General features: G+C 36.1%; 1 protein-coding gene across 8 annotated transcripts in view; it reads left to right on the top strand.

Annotated features, from left to right (window-relative positions):
• The window catches only part of RALGAPA1 (Ral GTPase activating protein catalytic subunit alpha 1), a 276,648-nt gene that overhangs the window by 209,738 nt on the left and 47,531 nt on the right, over window positions 1-19,379 (top strand). For all 8 annotated transcript variants that reach the window (XM_007986490.3, XM_007986488.3, XM_037983898.2 and 5 more), the window contains one exon: window positions 9,138-9,293. In XM_007986490.3, coding sequence (XP_007984681.1) covers window positions 9,138-9,293 — 156 coding nt within the window. The remainder of the gene's footprint in view (window positions 1-9,137; window positions 9,294-19,379) is intronic.

The following is a 19,379-nucleotide window of genomic DNA, read 5'->3' as shown; positions in this document are numbered from 1 at the left end:
TATCAGACGTGTTCTAGAACAGAAAGTAAATCTGATGTGGCTGATTGGCTTGTGATCAATTTAATACCAGACACTTTGCATATATTGAGTCAGCCAAATCTGTAGCTCCAAGATTTTGATGAAAATATATTTAAAGCACATATATTTATTATATAGTATACTGGAAATTGTATCCTTGGCAACCATTTAAATTTTTTATGAAAATTTTTATTATAGTTTTCAATTTAATAGTTTCCCAAAATTGCTGTAGAGAGTATATGAGCAAAATTGTTAAAGAGCACTGCATTAGACTATAAGCTTGTAGAGGGCAGGCACTTTTATCTCAGTGATTTTTTTTTTTTTTTTTAAATTCCCAGTGCCTTTTACAGTGTCTGATATGTAAGCCTTTAGTGTTTTGTATATATTTTTATGGCTAATCTAACCTATTTTTTTATGATTTTTTCCTTGGGATACATAGCTTATTTATAAATGTGTAGTTTTATTTCAAAATATGTGAGTTTTTTCTAGATGTCGTTATTGATACCTAATTCTATCCCATTGTGATTACAGAATATACTCTGTAAGATTTCAGTATTTTGAAATATAATGTATCTCAGTATAGGTACCCTATTCCCTTGAAAAAAATGTGTATATTCTGTAGTTATTGAGTGTAATGAACTAGGTATGTCAGTTAGGTCAAGGTGGTTGTTGGTAGTATTTAAATCAGTATGTTTTTACTGACTTCATTTCTTTTAAAAATTTTTATTGCTACATAATAATTGTACATATTTATGTGGAACATATAATTTTGATAAGTGCATACAATGTGTAGTGATCAGTTCAGGATATTTAGGATACCCATCACTTCTAACATTTATCATTTGTGTTGGAAACATTTCAAATCTCCTCTTCTAACTATTTTGAAATAAACAACATTTTGTTGTTAACTATAGTCATGCTAATGTGCTATTGAACTGTAGGGCTTATTCCTTCTATCTCACTATATGTTTTGTCTTCGTTAGCCAGCCTGTCTTCATCTCCACACCACAACCACCACCTTCACCAGCCTCTGGTAACTGTCATTCTATTTGTTACCTCCATGAGATCAACTTTTTTAGCTCCCACATCTGAGTGAGAACATGTAATGTTTGTCTTTCTGTGTCTGGTTTATTTGTCTTAACATAATGACCTCCAATTCCATCCATGCTTCTGCAAATGATAGGATTCCATTCCTTTTTATGACTGAATAGTATTGCATTGTGATACATACCACATTTTCTTTATTCAGTCATCTGTTGATGGTTGTTTCTATATCTTGGCTGTTGTGAGTAAAGCTGCAATAAATATGGCAGTGCAGGTATCCCTTTGATATACTGATTTCCTTTTCTTTGAATAAATACCCAGTAGTGGGATTTATGGATCATATTAACCTGCTGTTTTACCTTAAGTGAGTTATTTAAGCTCTGTATGCCTCTTTCCTTATTTGTCAAAGGTAATATACTTTTTTACCCAACAGAGGTGATGTGAAGTTCAATTGAGCTTATATATGTGAAAATGCTTTGAAAAGTACAAAAAAAAACCCTAAGTAGATTTTCTGTTAAAATGTAAAATACCATAAAAGTATTAGTAATAGTAAGGGAGACATGAAAAAGAACAAGTTAGGAATATTTACACTTTTTGATTTCAAAACTTAATACAGAGCAATGCTAATCAAGGTAGCGTGGATAGATCCTGGGGCAGAACTTAGGAAAAAAAAAAAGAAGATAGTGTAGTACTGCTGGTACAAGGATAAACATATAGATCAATGGAATAGAATTGAGAGTCCAGAAATAAACCCCGTATTTGTGGTCAGCTGTTTTTGACAAGGGTGCCACAACCATCCAATGGAGAAAGAACAGTCTTTTCAACAAATGGTGCTAAGACTATGAGCCATATGCAAAGAATGAAGCCAGACTCTTACCCCATACCATGTACAAAAATTAACTCCAAATGGATCACAGACCTAAATGTAAGACCTAGAATTTTAAAACTTTAGAAGAAAATATAGGAGTAAATCCTCGTGATCTTGGATTTTGCAAAGGATTTTTAGATAAGACACAAAGCATGAGCAACAAAGACAGAACCAGATAATTGTACTTTATTAAAATTAAAATTTTTGTGCTTCAAGATGAAGTCTGATAAGAGACTAGTATCTAGAATATACAAACAAGTTATACAAATCAATGATTAGAAGATACCCAACTAAAAAATGGTCAAAGGACCTAAATAGACATTTCTCCACAAAAGATATATAAATGACCAATAAGCACATGAAAAGATGCTCAACATCCTTTGCTATCGGGGAAATGCAAATCAAAACCATAGTAGGTATCACTTCACACCCATTAAGATAACTACAATCAGAAAGTCAGGTAATAACAACTGTTGGCTAGGATTAGGAGCAATCTGAACCCTCATACACTGCTAGTAGGTATGTAAAATGTGTAACCACTGTGGAAAACATTCTGGCAGTTCATCAAACAGTTAAATGTAGAGTTGCCATATGACCAAACAGTTCTACCCCCAAAGTATATACCCAAGGGAAATGAAAGCATATGTCCATGCAAAAGCCTGGCCATGAATGTTCATGGCAGCATTATTTACTCTAGCAAAATGGTAGAAACAACCCAGATGTCCATCAGTGGATAAATGGCTAAACTGTGGTGTATCCAATAAAAGGGAATATTATTCAGTCATAAAACGGAACAAAGTGATTATGTGCTACAGCATGAATGTACCTTGAAAACATTGTACTAAATGAAAGAAACCAATCATCAAGATCACATATTAATGGTTCCTTTATATGTAATATCCACAATAGGTATATCAATAGAGACAGAAGGTAGGTTAATGGTTGCTTAGGGCTGGTTAGGGGCATGAGAGAGGAAGGGGGTGACAACTAAAAGATACGGAGTTTCTTTGGGAAGTGATGAAAATGTTCTATAATTGACTGTAGTGATGATTGCACTTAACTGTGAATATCCTGAAATCCATTAAATTGTACAGAGAAGATTTCCACTTCTGGGAAAGTCAAATAGATATACTTTCTTTATTCTTCCTACTGAGTACAATAAGCATAAGACATTACATGTAAAACAAGCATAAGAAGACTCTGAAAGATGGAGAGAAGACAGAATAACTAGGGACTTTAGGACTGAAGAATGACATAGTGGTGCATTTTCTGGATTTTCTTTTTTGCTTCATATATCCCAGACTTGGAGTTGAAGAAGCCAGCAACCTAGAAACACCAATGGGTACAGACAAAAAGCACCAACCAAAGCCTGCTCTTTCTAGCTAAAGGACCAGGAAAGGAGCAACCTAAAAAGGCAGAAAAACATTTAGATAATAACTGCACTACTCCAGCCAAACACCACAGAAAATTCCTTGACCCCATCCCCACCCTGACAGCAAAGGTCAGGTAAGGAGCCTAGACTTGCATCTTCATGAGGCTGTTATGAGGTGCCCCCGACACCACACTGGAATACTATCAAATAGTGCCAGAGAAGGCCAAGTAAAAATCCAAGACTTTCATGTCTACCAGTTGGTAATGAGTCTCCCGTTCACACCTAAGTGTCAGTGGAGACTACATGGGAAACGTAGAATTCCATCGCCACCAATATTATTGAGGCACCTGCTCTCCACTGGAGTCATTGCAGAGGAGGCTTTATGGAGAATTGGGACTTTTACCATCACCCAGCAGTAGTGAGGTCACCCTTACCGCTGTGTCAGTGAACATCACATAGGAAGCTAGAACTCCTGCCTCCACATATCAGTAATGAGGATCGTCCCTGCTTCCCAGGTGTCAACAGAGATTGAGTAGAGAACATATAATTCCACCTCCACCTGGCAGAAACAAGTCAGCACTTTCACCTGATTCTCTGCTCTTTTCCCTGATACAGCAGAGTCTTCAAACAACCAGCTAAAACAGGAATTTTAAATAAGATCCAGAGTCTCATGAAAATGTGTACATTTCAATAAAAAATTACGCATAATATCCAGAACCAGGAAAATCTCAAACTGAATTTTAAAAAAAACAACAGATGCCCACACCAAGATCACAAATATTTAAAGCAACCTTGATAGAAATGCTTCAGTAAGTAATTGGTACCACAATTGAAACAAATGAAAACTAGTCTTACCTAAGAAATAGAAAATGTAAAGAACAATCAAATGAAAGTTTTAGAGTGAAAAATATAATAACTGAAATAAAAGACTCTGTAGTTGCACCCAACCAACCAAGTGGAGTGGGAATGGGGGTACAGAAGAATCAGTAAACTGGAAGATAAAACAGTATAAACAGCCTGGACAGCAGAGAAAATAAACTTAGGCTGGGCATGGTGGCTTACACCTGTAACCCTAGCACTTGGCGAGGTTGAAGCTGGAGATTGCTTGAGCCAGGAGTTTTGAGACCAGCCTGGGTGATGTAGTGAGATCCCCTCTCTACAAAAAAATACAAAAATTAGCCAGGTGTGGTGGTGGGCACCTGTGATCCCAGCTACTTGGGAGGATGATGGGAGGATTGCTTGAGTCCAGGAGGTAGAGGTTACAGTGAGTAAAGATCATGTCACTGCTCTCCAGCCTGGGTGACAGAGCAGACCCTGTATCAAGAAAAGAAATAAGAAAAAGAAAAAGAAAAAAAAAGGAAAAGAAAAGAAACCTAAAAATAATGAACAGAGCATCAGGGACCTGAGGGACATTAACAAAAAAAAATCTGGCGTTCTGTTATCTGAGTCAAGAAGGAGAGGAGAAAGAGCCTGGTCTGAAAAAGTACTTGAAATACTTGAAGAAAGTGCTGAAAACTTCCTAAATTTGGTGAGAGACTTAAAGCTGTAGATTCAAAAAGCTCGGTGAAACCCAAACAGGATAAATCAAAAGAAATCTATAGTAACACATCATAATTTAATTTCTGAAAACTAAAGACAAAAATTCTTGAAAGCATCCAGAGAATAAGTGTACCTTATCTGTCGGGGGGAAACTATTAGAAAGATAGCAAACTTCTTATCAGAAACTGGGGGAGCCAGGGAAGTGGCATAGCATTTTTTTAAGTGCTGAAAGAAAAGAACTGTCAACCCAGAATCTGTTTTTTGTTTGTTTATTTGTCTGTTTATTTGTTTTGAGGTGGAATCTTGCTCTCTCATTCAGGCTAGTGTGCAGTGGCGCGATCTTGGCTCATTGCAACCTCCACCTCCTGGGTTCAAGTGATTCTTGTACCTTAGCCTCCCAACATAACTGGGATTACAGTCATGCACCACCACACCCAGCTAAATTTTTGTGTAATTTTGGTAGAGACAGGGTTTCACCATGTTGGCCAGGCTGGTCTCAAACTCCTGGCCTGATGATCCACCCACCTCGGCCTCCCAAAGCGCTGAGATTACAGGCATGAGCCACTGTGCCCAGCAGACCCAGAATCTGACAGCTCACAAACATATCCTTCAGGAATGAAGAGAAGGTCACAACATTCTCAAATGAAGAGAAACTTAGAGAACTTGTTACTAGCAGACCTACCCTAAAGCAATCACTGAAAGAAGTTCTATTAATAATAGAAAGCAAATGATAAAAGGAGGAACTTTGAAACATCAGGAAGGCAGACCATGGCAAAAAAAAATGGGTAAATATAATCAATGTGCTTTCTCATCTTGAGTTGTCTTAATTATTTTTAACTGTTGAAGCAAAAATTATAACACTTTCTGATGTGTTTTCAAATATATGTAGAGGAAATATTTATCACAATTATATTTCAAATGGGATGGTAAAGGAGCATACAGTAAGGTAGAGTTACTTTACTTAAGCAGGTAAAATGACAACACTAGTAGGCTGTGATAAGCTATGTATATATAATGTAATACATAGAGCAACCACTACAAAAGTATATAAAAATGTACACTCAAAAAAATGATAGATAAAAACAGAGTTCTAGAAAATGTTCAAGTAACCCACAGGAGGCAGGAAAAGTAAAACAGAGAAATGAAAAACATAGAAAATAAACAGAAAACAGAAAATAAGATGGCAAGCTTACGCCTTATTAACCTGTCAATAATTACATGAAATATAAATAATCTAAATGTACCAATTAAAAGAGATTGGCAGAGTGGATTAAAAAATATGACCTACCTATGTGTTACCTAAAAGAAACTCACTTGAAATACAAGAATATAGGCTGGGTGCAGTGGCTCACACCTGTAATCCCAGCACTTTGGGAGGCCAAGGTGGGCTGGTCACCTGAGGTCAGGAGTTCGAAACCAGCCTGGCCAACATGGTGAAACCCTCTGTACTAAAAGTGCAAAAAGTAGCCAGGCATGGTGGTCGGCACCTGTAATCCCAGCTACTCAGGAGGCTGAGGCAGGAGAATTGCTTGAACCTGGGAGACAGAGGTTGCAGTGAGCCAAGATCACGCCACTGCATTCCAGCCTGGGTGACAAGAGCAAGACTCCATCTCAAAGAAAAAGAAAAAGAAAAAAGAAAAAAAAAATTATATATATATATATATATATATATATATATATATATATATAATACAATATAGACTGGCAGAAAGTTGAAAGATAGAAAAAGTTATAGTGTGCAAAAAAAAATCAAAGAAAAGCCAGAGTGGCTGCATTAATATCAGATCAACTTTAGAGCAAAGAAAATTGCTGGAGATCAGAGGGACATTATATAATTATAAAAGGATCAGTTCACCAAGAAGACATAGCAACGCTAAATGCGTGTGCGCCAAACAACAGAGCTACAAAATATGTGGCACAAAAGCTGATAGAACTGAAAGAAGAAATAGAGAAATTCACAATTACAGTTGAAGACTTCACTCCTCAACAGTTAAGAGAAAAACTAAACAAAATCAGCAAGTACATGGAGGAATTCAACAACAGCACCTACCAACAAGATCTAATCTACATATGTAAAATATTCCACCCAACAATGGCAGAATATACGTTATTTTCAAGTTCCCACAGAGCATATACCAAGATAGATCATACCCTGGGCCATAAAACAAGCCTTAACAAATTTAAAAGCATTGAAATAATAGAATATGTCCTTGAACAACAGTGGAATCAAACTTGAAATCATTAACAAAAAGATAACAGGAAAATCTCCAAACACTTGAAAAGGTTATATCCTATGTCCTTCAATTCATATAACATTCTTGAAATGATAGTTATAGAAGTGAAGAACAGATGAGTGAGTGATTGCCAGGGGTTAAGAAGGGGATACAGTAGAAGGGAAGTGGGTATGGCTCACATAACAGGGCAATAGGGGGGGATCCTTGAATTTTTGAACATGCTCTGTCTCATAGCTGTATCAGTGTCCTCAGTATCCTGGTGGTGATAGAGTTTTGCACTGGGGGGCTCTGGGTAAAGTGTACATGGGATTTCTTTTTAATTTTTTCATTTCTTCATGTGACTCTCCAGATGTTTATTTTAAACAATAGAGATCAGCAAGTGTTAAGTGTTTACAGCAAAGGAACACTAAACTGAGACTTTCTCCTTTATGTTATCAGAGAATTTACTTGAAAATAAGTAACTTTCTAACTAAAGTAAAACAAAACAAAAAATCTACCTGGAGATACCATTTGTCACCTATCAGATTAGCAAAGATCATAAAGTTGATAATATACTATATCTGAAAGGATATGAGGGAAACAGGCATCCTCATACATTGTTGGTGGCATCTGTGGAGGGCAACTTGGTAGTGTTTTAGTATTAGAAGTCCACATGCCCTTTGACTTAAAGTTTCACGTATAACTATTTGTCCGTAGCTCTACTTTCACAAATGGAACATGATATGAGTTCAGTGTTATTTGCTGCAGCATTGACTGTGATAGCAAAAGACAGAAAACAACCTAAATATCCTCCAAGTAGGGGACTAAATTACTGTACATCAGTAAAATGAACTTCTGTGAAGCCAGGAACCAAAAATGAGGACTCTCTTTACTTACTAATAAGGAGTATTTTTCAAGATATATTAATTCCAAAAGCAAGATGCAGAATGTTTTATATGCATGTACTGTGTGTATGTGCACACAAACGTGCATGGATATGTGCACATAAACATATAAGAATTTAGTTATATATGCAGATAATATTTTTCTAAAGATACTTAAATTGCTTTCTGAGAAGGTAACTGAGTAGTTGCAGGTGAGAGACATGGAAGGAAGAATTTTGGTATGCTTTTTTAATACTTTAAAATTTTTAATTATGTAAGTGTATTACTGAGTTAAAAATAAATTTTAAACTGGAAGAGATTGAGGTAATCTTACAGTAATGGCATAAAAATCTAACAATCATATATGTATTCAGCCATTAGTAACTGATAATGATATTTGAGATGTGTTCAGTTCACATGGTGCAGGGATTTTTTTTTGTAATTCTCCATTTTATCTGTTATTCTCATATTTTTATTGTAAAGCATATATATAAATGGTTTTTTCTAAGTAGGGAAATACTGGTGATTTTTAATTTTTTTTTCTTCTCCTTTATTTCCCTAATTTTCTGCAATGAACACAAATTCTTGGCTTCTGTGCATCACACAGGTCCAGAGAATATCATCCAATGCAACAACCCTGATGTTAACATGTATTATATTTATAATCAGAAAATAAAAATTATTTTAAAATCCTTTTACAGATCATTTTGTTGGTTTTTAAATGTAATTAAACTGTAGTTCTGCATTTCTAATTGTTGTGGACTGTGATAAGTACTAACAAATCAGGAAGCCAGTTTTATAAGTAAATACAACACACCGAATTAATCATTTTGTCAAACGATCTTACTGTTTTAACTTTTCCCCAAACTATTTCCGTACTTGATTTTTTTCTCCCTGGCCTTGGTGTGCTCTGACAGCCTTTATAATTTACCATTAACACCTAGTAGGCTAACAAAAGATGCATAGTACACAGCAGTTGATACCTTTCCTAGTTAACTCCTACTAATTACAGATCCTCAAATACTTAAGAAGTACCAGTACAAACAAATCAATTCTAACAATTCTAGATTAAGTATTGGTTGATAACACGCAAAAGACTTTGTTCCCAATTTTTTTCTTAAGCAAGAAGTTTTGAGTCTTTCTCAGTACTGTGTTTGGGTTTTGTTTAATTAATTTATGTGGTTCTTCATTACTTCTAGGTAAATCTTACAAACCATTGTGGTTTTATGGGAGGACTACAAAAAAACAAAAGCACTGGATTGACCACTCCATATTTTGCTACCTCTACAGTAGAAGTAATATTTCACGTGTCAACAAGGATGCCTTCTGATTCTGATGATTCTTTGACCAAAAAAGTAAGTGCTGAGAAGTGCTTTCAAATTAAAATGCTCATAATTGAGGCAGTTAATACATAAAGTACATAAGTAAGAAATGGAATTGGTTAAGCACTGTTTCTGGTTATACTATACCACTCCACCCAGTGATGTCTTGAAAATAGATTGGTTGTACAGCAAACTATGTTTTCTTGATGGAACAATGATATGGTTAAAGGTTGCAGTCTTTTTTAAAAGTTTATTGTGTGTATTTAGGGTTTACAACATGATGTTGTAGAATACATATAGATAATAAAATGGTTACTATATTGAAGCAAATTAGCATATCTATCAGCTCACCTAGTTTTTTTTTGTGTGCGTATGACAAGAACAGCTAAAATCTACTTATTTAGCAAAATCCCAAATACCATACAATTTTTATTGTGCATTAAATCTCTAGACTTGTTCAACTTACATATCTACTACTTTGTATCCTTTGAGCTTCGTGTCCCCATTTCATCCCCCCTCCACCCCTGGTAACCAGTCTTATTCTCTATCTCTGTATATTTTCTCCTTGTTTTTTTTAGATTCCACATATAAGTGATATCATGCAATATTTTTTCTTTCTGTGTCTGGCCTATTTCACTTAGGACACATAATGTCCTCCAAGTCCATTCATGTGTAGGAAGTGGCAGAATCTCCTTTTTTAAGGTTGAATAATATTCCATTGTATGCATATATACCACATTTTATCAGTTTGTACATTGATGGACAGTTTTGCATATCTTGGTTATTATGAATAATACTGCAGTGAACATAGGAATGCAGATATCCTGAGGTGGTAGTGATTTAGTCTCCTTTGAGTATATGCCCAGAAAAAGGTTTGCTAGGTCATATGGTAGTTCTATGTTTAATTTCTTTAAGAACCTCCTTTTGTTTCATAATTGCTGTACAGTCTACATTTCTACCAACAGTGTGCTAGTGTTCCCCTTTCTCCACATCTTTACCAATGTTTGTTATCTCTTACCTTTTTGGCAGTAGCATTCTAATGAGTATAAAGTGATATCTCATAGTGGTTTTAATTTGCATTTCTGTGATGATTAATGTGATTGCTGAGTCTTTTCATATACCAGTTCACCATTTTTATGTCGTCTTTGAATAACTGTCTGTTTAGGTCCTTAGCCCAGTTTTTAATCAGGTTATTTGTTTTTCTGCTATTGACTTAAAAGACCCTTATAAATTTTAGATATTAATCCCTTAATAGATAAGCGGTTTGCAAATGTTTTCCCTCTGTAGGGTGCCTTTTCATTTTGCTGACTGTTACCTTTGTTCTGCAGAAGCTTTTTAGTTTTATGTAGTACCATTTATTTATTTTTGCATTTGTAGCCGGAGCTTTTGATGTGATGTCCAAAAAAAATCATTGCCAAGGCCAGTATCAAGGAGCTTTTCTTCTATATCCTCTTTTAAGTTTCATGTCTTATATTTTGGTCTTTTCTCCATTTTAAGTTGATTTTTGTATATGGTGTAAGATAAGGATCCAGTTTTATTCTTTTCCATGTGGAAATGCCATTTTCCCAAGACCATGTTGAAGAGACTATCCTTTCCGTGTTGATCTTCTTGGTGCCCTTGTGAAAAATTAGTTTACTGTATGTGTTTGAATTTATTTCTGGGATCTCTGTTTTGTTCCACTGGCATATGCTTCTGTTTTTACGCCAGTACCATACCATTCTGATGACTGTAGCTTTGTAATATAATATAATATAATATAATATAATATAATATAATATATATTTGTATATAATGTAATATAATATAAATATAATATTTGTTTCTTTTTAGACAAGTTCTCACTCTTTCACCCAGGCTGGAATGCAGTGGTGCCCAATCACAGTTCACTGTAGCTTCAGCTTCTGGGCTCAAGTGATTCTTCCTCAGCTTCCTGAGTAGCTGTAACTATAGGCACTCGCCACCGTGCTGGCTAATTTATGTATTTTTGGAAGAGATGGGGTTTTGCCATGTTTCCCAGGCTGGTCTCAAACTTTTGGGCTCAAGCAATCCCTCTTCAGCCTCCAAAAGTGCTGGGATTATAGGCGTAAGCCACTGTGCCCAGCCTGTAATATAATTTTAAATCTGGGAATATGATGCCCCTTTGTGTTTTTTTCTCAGTTTAGCTTTGGCTATTTGAGTTTTTTTTGTGGTTCCATACGAATTTTAGAATTGATTTTTCTATTTCTGTGAAAAATGCCATTGGAGTTTTTATGGGGATTCCATTAAATTTGTATATTTCTTTGGGTAGTGTGAACATTTTAACAATATTAGTTATTTCAATCCAAGATGTCTTTCCATTTCATTGTGTTTTACATTTCTATCATCAATGTTTTATAGTTTTCAGAGTACAAATCTTTCACCTCCTTGGTTAATTTATTTCTAAGTATTTTTATGGTATCATAAATTGTTTTCTTGATTTTTCAGCTAAGTCATTTCTTGATTTTTCAGCTAAGTCATAATTTGTATATAGAATTGCTAGCAATTTTTGTATGTTGATTTTGTATCCTGCACCGTTACTGAATTCATATGTTAGTTGTAACACAGTTTTTGTGGAATCTCTGAGGATTTCTACATAGCGGATCATGTCATCTGCAAATAAAGATAATTTCACTTTTTCTGTTGTGATTTGGATGCCTTATATTTCTTTTTCTTGTCTGATTGTTCTTGCTAGTACTTCCAGTACTATCTTGAATAGATGCAGCAAAAGTGGGCATCCTTGCCCTGTATCAGATGTTAATAGAAAAGCCTTCAGTTTTTCCTCATTGCTTATAATATTAGTGAAGGGTTTTTCATAAGTTACCTTTACTGTGTTGAAGAACTTTCCTTCTATACCTAAACTGTCAAGAGTTTTACTCAATAAATGATGTTGGACTTAGTTGAATGCTTTTTCTACATCAATTGAGATGATCACATGATCGCATAGTTTTTAACTTTTATTCCATTAATGTGATGTATCACATCAATTGATTTGTGTTCATTAAATCAGCTTTGCATGCTAAGGATAAATCCCACTTCGTCTTGATGTATAACCTTTTTGATATGTTGTTGGATTGGTTCAGTTTGCTAATATTTTATTGAGGATTTTTGCATCAGTGTTCATCAGAGAAATTGACCTGTTGTTTTGTTTCCTTCTGGTATCTTTGTCTAGCTTAGGGATCGAGGAGATGCTGGCTTTATAAAATGTGTTGGAAGTATTCCCCCTCACTCTAGTTTTTGGAAGAGTTTAAATATTGGTAATAATTCTTTGTTTGGTTGAATTTAGCTGTGAAACTGTCTAGTTCTGGGCTTTTTGTTGAAGGTTTCTAATTAATTCTTCAATCTCTTTGTTATTGGTCTGTTCAGACTTTCCGTTTCTTCCTAATTCAATTTTGGTAGGCTGTTTTATTCTAGAAACTTACCCATTTCCTCTAGTTTATCCAATTTGTTGGCATACAGTTGTTCATAATAGTCCTTATTTCTGAAGTGTCTGTTGTAATGTCTTCACTTTCATTTCTGATTGGTTACAGTCTTAACAAAGGATTTATCTTCAAGAAAATAGGGATGTATTAATCTGTTTTCACACTGCTATAAAGATACTACCTGAGACTGGGTGATTTTTAAACAAAAGAGGTGTAATTAACTCACAGTTCCACAAGGTTAGAGAGGACTCAGGAAACTTAAAATAGTGGCAAAGGCAAAGGGGAAGCAAGGAACATCTTACATGGCTGCAGGCAAGAGAGTGAACAAAGGGGAAGTGCCACACTTTAAAACCATCAGCTCTCATGAGAACTCATTCTCTATCACAAGAACAACACAGGTGAAACCTTCCGCATAATCCAGTCACCTCCCATCAGGTTCCTCCCTTCACACATGTGGATTACAATTTGAGATAAGATTTAGTTGGGGACACAGAGCCACACCCTATCGAGGGATATAACAAACTGAAAGATTTCTGTGTTTGTTTACATTGGTAAAATTCTATTTCAAGGCCCTTAGTACATGGACTCAGATAGAATGTTTATATTGATTGAGGGAGAAGAAAAAATAAAATAGAAATTATTCCAGGCCAGGTGTGGTGGCTTATGCCTGTAATCCCAGCAATTTGGGAGGCCAAGGTGGAAGGATTGCTTTAGCCCAAGAGTTTGAGACCAGCATGAGTAACATAGCAAGACCCCCTACCAAAAATTTAAAAATTAGCCAGGCATGGTGGCATGTGCCTATAGTCTCAATTACTCAGGAGGCTACTGTGGGAGGATTGCTTGAGCCTGGGATGTCCCAGCTACAGTGAGCTGTGATCACACCACTACACTCCAACCTGGGTGACAAAGTGAGACCCTGTCTCAGAAAAACATACATACATACATACATACATAGCACTTAAAATATAACATGCTGTATCCCATACGTTCGGGCTAAAACTAATGTAGCAAATAAGTGGTATTTAATTGAAATAAATCTTGCTACCTTAGAATCTGTAAGGGATATCGTAGAATGATATTCATGGTCCACAACTGTTAAAATTTACACCACCATTTTGCTGTAGCTCACACAGCCATTGAAAAGTCATTGTAGCTACAGAGATAACCTCAGAGTACAGTTGTATGTATTCAACTCATATTTGGTTTTGTGAGAAATGTTTTTAAAAGTAAAACTTTTAAAAACACAAGGTCAGGAGATCGAGACCATGGTGAAACCCCGTCTCTACTAAAAATAGAAAAAAATTAGCCGGGCGCAGTGGCGGGCGCCTGTAGTCCCAGCTACTCGGGAGGCTGAGGCAGGAGAATGGCGTGAACCCGGGAGGCGGAGCTTGCAGTGAGCCGAGATTGCGCCACTGCACTCCAGCCTGGGCGACAGAGCGAGACTCCGTCTCAAAAAAAAAAAAAAAAAAAAAAAAAAAAGTAAAACTTTATCCAACATTTCTCCTTTACCTCTTCCTTCTCCTCCTCTTTCTTCTCAGTTTGTTTGTTTTTGCCCTAGGGTTTTACTGAAAATCCTGTCCTCAGTTTATCTAAAACTATTACTAAATGTAACCAACTGAATATGATCAGCCATTTCATTTGATACTCTGTTGCCTGATATCAAAGCTCTTCGCACTTCACTAATAAGCTTTGAAACAGGGTTATTAACATATTGTTTTTGAAAGGAAGTTTAGGACTCTTTACAAATCTTTTATAAGATTTGATTGACTTACTGTATTGGTCTGTTTTCACATTGCTGTAAAGAATACTGATACTGGGTAATTTATAAAGAAAAGAGGTTTAATTGACTCACAGTTCCATATGACTGGGGAGGGCTTGGGAGACTTACAATCATGGTAGAAGGGGAAACAGGCACATGTTATGTGGCAGCAGGCAACAGAGAGTGTGAGCATGTGAAGGAGTAACTGTCAAACATTTATAAAACCATCAGCTCTCATGAGAACTCACTACCACTAGAATAGCATAGGGGAAACTGCCACGATGATCCAATCACCTCCCACCAGGTTCCTCTCTCAATACCCAGTGATTACAATTCAAGATGAGATTTGGTTGGGGACACAAAGGCAGACTGTATCAACTACCTTTTATGGCTTTTGTTTAGATTTTAGAGTATTGTTAGAAATTGCCTAATAAATGGATAATAGCTAAGAAAACTAATATATGAGCACTGATTAGATTGCAATGAGTGGTGGGGTAGAGGTAATTAATAAGTCTAGGAAAGCATATTCAGTAAAAAGTTTGCTACAGAATTTCTTGGCATATGCTTTTTAGAAGTACGAGATAAGACATCAATACTGATAATGGTATATGATGTTAAATAGGATTGGAATAAAGTGAAGGTTTGTTAAAACTTCACATAAACCATTTTTTTCCAGGAATTCATCTTAAATCTCTTTGAAAATAAATCATACCCAAAGTAGACACAATTGTAAGTATAGTGTGAAAAGATAAATAAGCCAGGCACAGTGGCTGACACTTGTAATCCCAGTACTTTGGGAGGCTAAAGTGGGAGGATTGCTCAAGCCCAAAGTTCGAGGCCAGCCTGGTTAACATAATGACACCCTGTCCTTACAAAAAAAATTAGCCAGGCATGGTGGTGCATGCTTGTAGTCCCAGCTATTTGGAGGCTGAGGTAGAAAGATTGCTTGAGTCCAAGAACTTGAGGCTGCAATGTACCAAGATTGCACCACTGCACTCCAGCCTCAGTGACAGAGTAAAACACTGTCTCAAAAATAACTAACTAAATAAATAAATAAATTTAATCGTGGCTTCATGGACATAACTTTTAAACCCCAATGCAGAGTGTAAAATTAATAATATATTACTATTGTACTGTTCTACAATAGTGACTGTCTTAAGTATATTTCTCATATATTTCTTTTTTAAACATTTATTTTTTTAATTGATCAATTGAAATTGTGTATATTTATGGTATACAACACACTTTTATATATGTAAACATTGTGGAATAGCTAAATCAAGCTAATTAAAATATGCATTACTTCACATACCAGTTTTTCATGCTGAGAACACTTAACATCTATTCTCTTAGCAATTTTCAAGTGTACAGCATGTTGTTCTTAACTATAGTCATTATGTTGTGCAATAGCTCTCTTTAACCCATTCCTCCTAACTGAAATTTTGTGTCCCCTGACCAGCTTCTCTCCAATTTCAAACTCTTCCCTATAAGCACTGACTCTCTCCATTTAAGGAAAATGACATATAATGAAACCAATTGTATTTTATCATCAACCTTATAATGAAACTATGAAGGATATGACATTATTTGAAGGCCTGCTATATGTTGTTTTGCTTAAAGTCGCAGTTTCCAAGAACCTATTGATGACATTGTGAGGACTTACTGTACTGCATCTTTCTATGAGTTCAACTTTTTTAGATTCCACTTAAAAGTGAAATCATGCATTGTCTTTTTGTGCCTGGCTTAATGTACCTAACATAATGTCCTCTAGGTTAATCCGTGTTTTTATAAATGACAGAATTTCCTTCATTTGTAAGGTTGAATAGTATTCTATTTTGTATCTGTACCACATTTTCTTTATCCATTCATCAAATGATGGACTCTTAGATTGATTCCATATCCTGGTTATTGTGAATAAGGCTGCACTGAACGTGAGCATGCAGATAATCTCTTTGACACACTGATTTCATTTTCTCTGGATATATACCCAGTAGTGGGATTGCTGGATCATAATGATAGTTCTAATTTTTAATTTTTTGAAGAACCCCCATACTGTTTTCCATAATGCCTGTACTAATTTAAATTCCCACCACCTATGTACCAAAGTCCCCTTTTTTCCACATCCTTGCCATTACATTTTGTCTTTTTGATAATAGTCATTCTAATAGGCTATCTCATCATGGTTTTAATTTGTAAAAATTAATAGTATCTTAGATTGAAAACCTAAGAGTGGAACAAACTAGATTGTTTTCTATTAAAATGCCTTTTTTATTAAAGAAAACTATGTCACGATATTTGTACTTCACTGTATTAAACTTGGTAATTATATGGCACTTGATACTTTACTCCTGTGACCTTTGTAGAAATGTCAAATAAGATGCCTGTTTCCCGGCAGCAAAAGCCAAAATTGACAAATGGGATCTCATCAAACTAAAGAGCTTCTGCACAGCAAAAGAAACTACCATCAGAGTGAGCAGGCAACCTACAGAATGGGAGAAAATTTTTGCAATCTACTCATCTGACAAAGGGCTAATATCCAGAACCTACAAAGAACTCAAACAAATTTACAAGAAAAAAACAAACAACCCCATCAAAAAGTGGGCAAAGGATATGAACAGACATTTCTCAAAAGAAGACATTCATACAGCCAACAGACACATGAAAAAATGCTCATCATCACTGGCCATCAGAGAAATGCAAATCAAAACCACAATGAGATACCATCTCACACCAGTTAGAATGGCGATCATTCAAAAGTCAGGAAACAACAGGTGCTGGAGAGGATGTGGAGAAATAGGAACACTTTTACACTGTTGGTGGGATTGTAAACTAGTTCAACCATTATGGAAAACAGTATGGCGATTCCTCAAGGATCTAGAACTAGATGTACCATATGACCCAGCCATCCCATTACTGGGTATATACCCAAAGGATTATAAATTATGCTGCTATAAGGACACATGCACACGTATGTTTATTGCAGCACTGTTCACAATAGCAAAGACTTGGAATCAACCCAAATGTCCATCAGTGACAGATTGGATTAAGAAAATGTGGCACATATACACCATGGAATACTATGCAGCCATAAAAAAGGATGAGTTTGTGTCCTTTGTAGGGACATGGATGCAGCTGGAAACCATCATTCTTAGCAAACTATCACAAGAACAGAAAACCAAACACCGCATGTTCTCACTCGTAGGTGGGAACTGAACAATGAGATCACTTGGACTCGGGAAGGGGAACATCACACACCGGGGCCTATCATGGGGAGGGGGGAGGGGGGAGGGATTGCATTGGGAGTTATACCTGATGTAAATGACGAGTTGATGGGTGCAGCACACCAACATGGCACAAGTATACATATATAGCAAACCTGCACGTTGTGCACATGTACCCTACAACTTGAAGTTTAATAATAATAAATAAATTTAAAAAAAAAAAAAAATTAAAAAAAAAAAGATGCCTGTTTCCCTCAAAATAGTCACAAGCGTCCTTAATTATTTTAAAAGAAGCATCTGAAATTGATGTTTAATAATCCTTTATCATAGCAAATAAGACAAATTTTAGACATGATAGCACCATTTAAGAGTTGTTGGCCGGGCGTGATGGCTCATGCCTGTAATCCCAGCACTTTGAGAGGCCGAGGCAGATGGAACATGAGGTCAAGAGGTTGATGGATCATAAGCTCAAGAGATTGAGAGTATCCTGGCCAACATGGTGAAACCCTATCTTTACTAAAAATACAAAAAACTAGCTGGGCATGATGGTGCACGCCTGTAGTCCCAGCTACTCGGGAGGCTGAGGCAGGAGAATCGCTTGAACCCAGAAGGCAGAGGTTGCAGTAAGCCAAGATCACGCCACTGCACTCCAGCCTGGTGACAGAGCGAGACTCCATCTCAAAAAAAAAAAAGAGTTGTTAAATGATTGAGTTTTATTTTATTTATTTATTTATTTTTAATTATACTTTAAGTTCTAGGGCACATGTGCACAATGTGCAGCTTTGTTACGTATGTATACATGTGCCATGTTGGTGTGCTGCACCCATCAACTCATCATTTACATTAGGTATATCTCCTAATGCTATCCCTCCCCACTCCCCCTACCCCACAATAGGCCCTGGTGTGTAATGTTCCCCACCCTGTGTCCAAGTGTTCTCATTGTTCAATTCTCACCTACGAGTGAGAACATGCAGTGTTTGGTTTTCTATCCTTGCAATAGTTTGCTCAGAATGATGGTTTCCAGCTTCATCCATCTCCCTACAAAGGACATGAACTCATCCTTTTTTATGGCTGCATAGTATTCCATGGTGTATATGTGCCACATTTTCTTAATCGAGTCTATCATTGATGGACATTTGGGTTGGTTCCAAGTCTTTGCTATCGTGAATAGTGCCGCAATAAACATTAAGTGTGCATGTGTCTTTATAGCAGCATGATTTATACTCCTTTGGGTATATACCCACTAATGGGATGGCTTGGTCAAATGGTATTTCTAGTTCTAGATTCTTGAGGAATCGCCACACTGTTTTCCACAATGGTTGAACTAGTTTACTACCATCAGAGAATACTATAAACACCTCTATGCAAATAAACTAGAAAATCTAGAAGAAATGAATAAATTCCTGGACACATACACCCTCCCAAGACTAAACCAGGAAGAAGTTGAATCCCTGAATAGACCAGTAACAGGCTCTGAAATTGAGGCAATAATTAATAGCCTACCAACCAAAAAAAGTCCAGGACCAGACGGATTCACAGCCAAATTCTACCAGAGGTACAAAGAGGAGTTGGTACCATTCCTTCTGAAACTATTCCTATCAATAGAAAAAGAGGGACTCCTCCCTAACTCATTTTATGAGGCGAGCATCATCCTGATACCAAAGCCTGGCAGAGACACACACAAAAGAAGAGAATTTTAGAC

Source organism: Chlorocebus sabaeus, chromosome 24 (assembly GCF_047675955.1).
Source record: "Chlorocebus sabaeus isolate Y175 chromosome 24, mChlSab1.0.hap1, whole genome shotgun sequence".
NCBI lineage: Eukaryota > Metazoa > Chordata > Mammalia > Primates > Cercopithecidae > Chlorocebus > Chlorocebus sabaeus.
This window is presented reverse-complemented; position numbering and strand designations above follow the sequence as displayed.